Raw genomic sequence first — 7,235 nt, 5'->3', positions numbered from 1 at the left:
CTGCTGACTGTCATGATGCTGATAGTCACCATATGGATCATCTTCTACCTCGTCGGCACCTCCCGGTGCCCAGATGCCATCCTCTGCAAAGACTCCCACGCTGGGCCCATCTGGCTGAGAGGTAGGAGCTCTTGAAGGGCTAGGGATGGAGGCGAGATGCAGGGTGGACAGTTCATGGGGGCATCAGTTATTATAAGGGAAACAGCAACAATTTGGGGCACGATCTCCTTCTACGCTGGGGCACGGCACCGTGCCCTGCTTCAGAAGGTCAGCTCCTAGTCCCTCCGCTGGTTTCACTGCCAGGTCTCCCTTTATCTGCAAGGGTTCTTGGTACTTTACACCAGGTTCCTTCCCAACCTTGCCATTGCTCTTGCAAGAGCTGTTAGCCCCAGTCAGTGTAGAGAGTTGATAGAAAATCCCTTCCAGCCAAAATTATTGTACAATTCTGTTGGTGCCAAGATAATTTGGGTGCTGGGAGAGAGAAAACACAGGTAGAAGCAAAGCCTCTCCATGACAATAGTTCCTCTTCTTCCTCTCATCTATCTGCATTAGTCCACATGTGCATACATCTGCCCAACCACAGATATTTTGGTTCCTCAACAGGAGGCCTGATCCTATTTGCCATTTTCAGCCTTGTCATGGATGTGTTCAAAATAGGATATTACTCGAGCTTCTACAGCTGCCTGTCTGCAATCAAAATAATCTACCCCATCGTGCAAGCAATATTCGTGGTCGTCCAGGTGAGATGGTTGTGCTCTGTCTCAGGGAGATGTAGGGAGACATAGCCACCAGGGAAAGGAGCTCTGATATCATGGACATAGTTCAACTCCCCCTGCAGCAAATGCAAGTGAGTTAACGCAGCCTTCACCCAGCTCATATCTCCCTCTAACCACAATAAATTCCAGCTGTGGCAACTCACTTTAAGGCATTGATTTTAAACTTGTTCCCATCCTGTGACATTTTGGCTTATGCCAGGATGGCTTGTCACAAACTCTAAGCTGCCCCCAGCCAGCCAGGTCTCCTTCTTCGGGAGGAACAGAGAGGGAGGAGGACAGTCAGGGCATGCAATGCCTTGCAGTTTGAAGTCCTACACAGGAGCACCTTCTCTGGGACAATACCAAGGAGGGAAGAGGTCAGACAGGGACAATTTAAAGAGGAACAGGGGATGGCCATGGCAGAGCAATGGCAGTGGGAAAAGGCAGGAGGAGCAAAGAAAGAACTGACCACATCCAGCAAATGGCCAGGATTATGGGCCCAGATGGACCCAAGCAAAAGAGGCTCCAGATTGCTCTCTGCTGAGCAGGGAGATCCCTACTTCAGAATGATGCAATTTGCTTTCTTGCTTTATTGGAAGAAACAACTTCTTTTCTTGCCCCCACCAGACATACTTCCTGTGGATCTCTGCCAAAGACTGCGTCCACGTACACCTGAATGTTACCAGGTGAGCACTGCTGGTCTTTGAATCCCACTGGCCCAGAAGACCTGGGCCACCACAAACCCACTGCACTCTGTCACACAGATAAGATGCAGCAAGGGGATAATCCTATCTCCCTTAAAGTTGGCCAAAACTAAACCTGCTTAGTCTCCGCCTAGCCTTAGATCCCAGCTCACGTAGTTGAGGTTCATGACCTGTGGATCTAGCAGGGTTGGGATTCAGTTCAAGAATACAAGCATTACTCAAAGCAGATTAAGTATTAAATAAATAATTAGCATTAACTAAAATAATTCATAGCTGACTTTTGCTTCCCTGAGGAAGACAACCATGCAGTGGGCAAGCCTTAGGCTAAAACAAGATCTTGTCCACTTTTGCAAGACTGGATCTACTGGAGACCAGTCCAGACCTATTAATCTACTCGCTATGGAGAAGTTCTTTCACACAGAATCACAGAATGGCAAGGGTTGGAAGGGACCTCGGGAGATCATTTAGTCCAACCCTCCTGCTAAAGCAGGTTCACCTAGAGCAGGTTGCACAGGACATTGTCCAGGCAGGTCAAAACCAACAAAAGGAATCAGGCCTTGCTAATTCTCATTAGCATGGACAAAAAATAGGAAGCGAGTGAGATCAGCAAAAGAAGGGTCAGGATTTGTAGCCTTAACTACTAGAGTGCTTGCACCATGTTAGGCAGCTCCCACAGTCCCTCTGAGTATGTGCACATCTATAACATGGATGGGAGCAACATGGCCTAGAGCCATTGCTTTAACCTCATGAACCTTCTCTTTCTTCTGCAGGTGTGGCTTGATGCTAACACTGACTACAAACTTAGCGGTGTGGATGTCAGCAGTGACGGATGAGTCTGTTCACAAAGCACATTCAAAGTTGAAGAAGAACATGACAGATGAAATCTTCAGATGGCTCCTGAAAGGTAACCTGCCCATTTATTAAGCCATCTGGTCCAGGGAGGGAGCCCATCAGGTAGAAATTGTTCTGTAAGTCAGGTTCTATCCCTTTTCAGAAGCTATACCTAGAGCTGAAGGAAACTTTAACAGAGCTGCTATGTTAAAAGCCAGGTCTTCATGTTAATTTCTTAACCTGTATCACAGACGAGTCAGAAAGGTGGAAGGCCCTGTATAAATGGGATGGGAATGAAGAAGGGAAGGAAAAAGAGAGATTTAACCTGTCACCTCACTTCTTCAGAAAGAACATGAGCACCAGAAAGCAGAGGTTGAAGTGTCCTTATTTTCAAAGTGATCACATAGTCTTCTGTTCTTGGTCTTGTTCTTCACTGACCCTAAGTATCCAGTTCTTCAGGGCTGCTAACAAGTACTGGGTCCTTGTTTTAATACCACTGCACCTATGGGTTTTTATCTTGTTTCAGCGGGAATGAGAAGTAGCTCAGCTGAAGAATGCAACTGCAACAGCCAAATCTGCCAGATCTTCAAGAATGGCTATTTTTGGCTGTACCCCTTTAACATTGAGTACAGTCTCTTTGCCTCCGCCATGGTCTATGTCATGTGGAAGAACGTTGGACGCTTCATAGACCACCACTCCCACCACATTCACCACTTGAAGTTCAGGCTTTTCCGACGGACCTTCTTTATAGGCATCGTGTTGGGCCTCATCATTCTGGTGAGTGGTTTGGGAGTCCTTATTCTTTATGAGGTGCAGGTAAATTCCAGCACTGAATCCAGTAAGAAGAGCCAAGCACTCACTATGTACTACATCTTCAACATTGTTTGTCTGGGCCTGATGTCTCTTGTCTGCATTGGTGGCTCTGTCATCTACCGGTTTGACAAGAGAGACATGGATCGGCACAAGAACCCAACCAGGACCCTGGACGTGGCCCTGCTGATGGGTGCAGCCTTGGGGCAGTATGCTATTTCTTACTACTCCATTGTGGCCATTGTAGCCAGCACACCAAGGGATGCTATCAGTGCGCTCAACCTCACCTACGCCCTCCTAATGATTGCTCAGCACACCTTCCAGAACATCTTCATTATTGAAGGCCTTCATCGGCAACCCCCCAAGGAAGACCACAAGCATGATTCTCACCAGAAGGATCTCTATGGACTCACTTTTGTCAACATCAATGCCGTGTCCCTCCGTGTGCCCGACAGTGGCAGCACCTTGGCCCCGAGCGCTTCTTCTGGCACTGAAGCCATCCATCCTTCTGACCTTGTGCGGTCCCTCACTGCCCCCAAGAAGATGAACTGGAGGAGGAAGTTCTTGAGGGAGATCTCCATGTTCCTCCTGCTGAGCAACATCATAGTGAGTACCTGAAGAGAGAAGAGTTGGTCAGGGTGGGGAAGAGGGAAGCAAGGATAAGTGTCTGCAAAGCAAAGGATGTGGCCCATGCAAGGGAAGGATGCAGCCCTGCAGTCCTTTCTGTGCCTCCCCTGTACAGAGAGCACACTTACATTTGTGTGTGTGGAAAGCTGCGATTCCCTTGCCACTTAAAAGCAAGAGCAACTGCCCTGGGGTTAAGAGATTTTAGATTACGCCGGTAGACCTGTCACTTATCACCAGAATATCAGACAATAAAATCTGTGGGTACAAGAGAAGAATCAGTTCCGGTATTTTTATTTGGTATTAGCAGATATGTAGAATAGCTCATTAAAAGCAACCAAGTACATTAAACCCCCAAAGAAAGAATGTGAAGTGACAAATACCTGGGGTGAAGTCTGGGTTTTCTTGAGAAATGGCAGCATGTCTCTTCTCAAACCCCACGGCCCTAGAGCCCAAACGCTGATCCCAGTTGCTTTGAGGAGGAACTGGCCACCAACAGCTTCAGCAGGGGTTTCTACTTTCATGCGCAGCCAAGGGACCTCAGTTCCCTGCAAAAGAAACATAGGATTACAGCTGCACCTCCAAAGAAGCCAAGCACATGCTATGTCTCTACAGCAATTCCAAACCCCCAGCTAGTCAGTCACATCGTGTCCTCAAACTGATTTTGCACATAAGGTCACACAGAAAGAGCTGACAAACACCGTGCAACCAGAGATGCGTGCTGGCTGGGCTTCTGAGCAAAACGTACACAACTGAGCCTGGGGAGACCGAGCTGCTTCCAGCTCAACCCTACCCATGCTTGGTCCATCCAAAGAGTTTGAACAGGCCAGGTTCATGCTAACACACAACGTGCTCAAGTTCTTCTCCTGATGAGTGCTTCAGCACTTGGTTCAAACCTGTCTCGGAGCATGAATCGAAACTGGGCTTAGTTAAGGTACAACGCTAGATTATACTTGATCTTAATGTAAACACAGGCTCCTGGCATAGGTCCCATGCTCAGAAGGTCGCTCTTTTCCCATCTCTTGGTAGCTGTGATTGCAGGCGCTTGCTGTACTGCACACCTTTCTCACTGCAATATTATTCTCCCGTTTCCTCAAACAGCTTTGGATCATGCCAGCGTTTGGTGCCCGGCCCCAGTTTGACAATGACACAGAACTGAACTTCTATGGTGATTCCATGTGGCCGGCCATCGTGGACATTTGCCTGCCCTTTGGGATCTTCTACCGAATGCATGCAGTGGCCAGTTTGCTGGAGGTCTACATCATGTCCTAAAGAACTCTCTCGCAAGGAAGATGAGATCCTCCTCAACCAATCCACCTTCTTCCTACCCCAGGGCTGGGAGACTGCCCAAGGGGTCCCCAGCACTGCCTGAATCATGTCCCCTTGCAGTGTTTGGGCATTTATGAACAGTCAGTGAAGATCATCCAAACATAATCCAGATTTTATTTTTGTTACTTATGTGTGGATGTGCATGTGTGTGTCTGAAGTTCTTAAAGCTTACAAGAAAAGAGATAAAAAAAAAAAAAAAAAAAAGGGAAGGTGTCCAGAGTAGGATCATGGTAATTACCCTTGCTTCATGCAGAGACTGACCTTCCTTCCTTCCATCTTAAAAGCCTGTTTGCTCCATGCCACTGATGTACGCTCCAGTGGGTGCTCAGCCCCCTCAGACAGTCAGTGCCTGCCTGCATGCAGAGACCTGGTGGGTCCAAGGGGCTAACACAGGCGTGGAAGGCAAAGAAAGGGAAACCACTTCAGCTTCTGGTACGGCCAGTCAGAAATCACTCCCCTGCAGAGATGTGAAAAACAAACCGGTGACCACCAAAGGCTTTGGGAAACACTTTAATCTTTCCTCTCTGTACTGCCCATTTATATTGGCCCTCTTGACCCTTCTCTGCATCAGCCCCTGCTGCTTTCCTTCCTCTCCAGGGAAGCACCACGGCTGCTAGGTGGGTTTGCTCACGGCAGCCTCCTTGTCCCGAAGGGCAGGTCCTCTCTGCCAGAGAGCTGTGCCTGTCACCCTGGGCTGGCCCTGGTGTGGGATTGCTCCAAGCACACCAGTTTTGCTGAATCAGGGCTCAAGAACCATAACGATCATATGGGCAATACAGTCTGGGGAAGGCTAAAGAGATTTGTTTTTCTTTTTTTTTTTTTAAATAGATAATGATTTTTTAAAAATATATGAACATTTTTGTACACAAAGTTATTTATTGGTTTTCACTGTAACACTGAACTCCTGAGGGGACCTTCTGTGCCCTGTGATGCAGAAATCAATCCAATGCCATGGCCAGTTTGACCTCCCGTGCCCTGAAGGGGTGCTTGCGCAGCACCCTCAAACCTGTGCGTGCTTTGCGGCTGCGAGCGCAGCCCCGGCACCCCAGGAGCCCTGTGCATATAGCAGTGGGGCCCCGATGTAGGTTTCTGGGTGCCTACAGCTCTCCATGAACCACTGTATGATTGAGAGGGCTTTCAGAGCAGGACTCTTGGGCTGCAGGAGGTAGAAATGGGCCCCTCTGCTGTAGCCAGAGTCCAAGCAGAGCCTCAGAAAGCCCACGCTGCCAGGCTGGGAGAGAGCTGAGCTTTGTCTGTACCCTGAGATAGCAGGGTTTATTGTTCCAATAAAGAACACCGCAAAGGTGGCAGAAATCATCAAGCCTTTTCCTATGGACGTCTGTGCATCTGCTGAAGTAAAAAAAAAAAAAAAAGTAATACTCAGGATACTCGAAATAGAGTGATGTGATTTTCCGCCCGCCGGCCCAGACTGCCAGTCCTGGCTCACGTGTTTGAAACCCACTTTTCCCCTCCACCCCTCAATCACCAAACCAGAAGGGACCAGCGCCTCTGGCTGGCCTGACACCAGCCTGCCTGTCGCAGCCTGTTTCTGAGGCAGGTAGAAGAGGGGGTAAACCCTGATTTCCCTTGCCCCTGGAGGTCTGCGCTGACCCAGCATCTCTGGGGTGGGTCAGCCCTTCCCTTCCCTTCCCAAGCCTGGGAGCAGCCAGGCAGACTCTCCCAGCCCCACTGACCCAGCAGAGGCCTGGCTCTATTTTTCCCATTGATCTGGTAAAGATACAATCTCTCCCTATAAACCTTTTCTTCCATAAAACAAAAGCCATGTTAATTTTAACTGCAGGAGCCACAGACTGAGTCAGAAAAGAGACGTAAATGGTGCACAGACGTCAGTCCTACGTACACCCCTACACATTGTTTTAGCCCAAGCTGCTGAGCTCAGACGGGGCAGAAAACTCTTTTAATCACCTACTCCGTTCCAGGGGCACACTGGGTTTTCCTCCTACGCACTCCTGCTGGTGCATGGTCCCAGGTTCCCAGGGCTGGGCACGCTGAGCCAGGCAGGGCAGAGTTTGTTCTGCTCTTTTGTTCTAGGCAGAGACTGCAGGGGCACTTCTGGGGCTAAATAAACTCAGGATAGGTGCAAGGAGAACCTCATAACAGTCCAATCAGCACCAATAGAGGCAGTGATCCCAAATCAACCTCTCCAGGGTGCTGGGTCAGA

At 48.9% G+C, this 7,235-nt stretch overlaps 1 protein-coding gene across 1 annotated transcript in view; it reads left to right on the top strand.

Moving 5' to 3' along the window:
- OTOP2 (otopetrin 2) overlaps positions 1–4,996 on the top strand; it is a 5,674-nt gene extending 678 nt beyond the window's left edge. The window contains exons 2-7 of the mRNA XM_009637853.1: positions 1–121; positions 604–740; positions 1,383–1,441; positions 2,230–2,363; positions 2,817–3,706; positions 4,826–4,996. The exon at positions 1–121 is cut by the window's left edge and continues 7 nt beyond it. Coding sequence (XP_009636148.1) covers positions 1–121; positions 604–740; positions 1,383–1,441; positions 2,230–2,363; positions 2,817–3,706; positions 4,826–4,996 — 1,512 coding nt within the window. The remainder of the gene's footprint in view (positions 122–603; positions 741–1,382; positions 1,442–2,229; positions 2,364–2,816; positions 3,707–4,825) is intronic.
- Positions 4,997–7,235: the final 2,239 nt, after the last annotated feature.

Source organism: Egretta garzetta, unplaced genomic scaffold (genome assembly GCF_000687185.1).
Source record: "Egretta garzetta isolate BGI_Z169 unplaced genomic scaffold, ASM68718v1 scaffold34, whole genome shotgun sequence".
Lineage (NCBI taxonomy): Eukaryota > Metazoa > Chordata > Aves > Pelecaniformes > Ardeidae > Egretta > Egretta garzetta.
The sequence above is the reverse complement of the archived record's forward strand: the minus strand, read 5'-3'. Positions and strand labels throughout refer to the sequence as shown.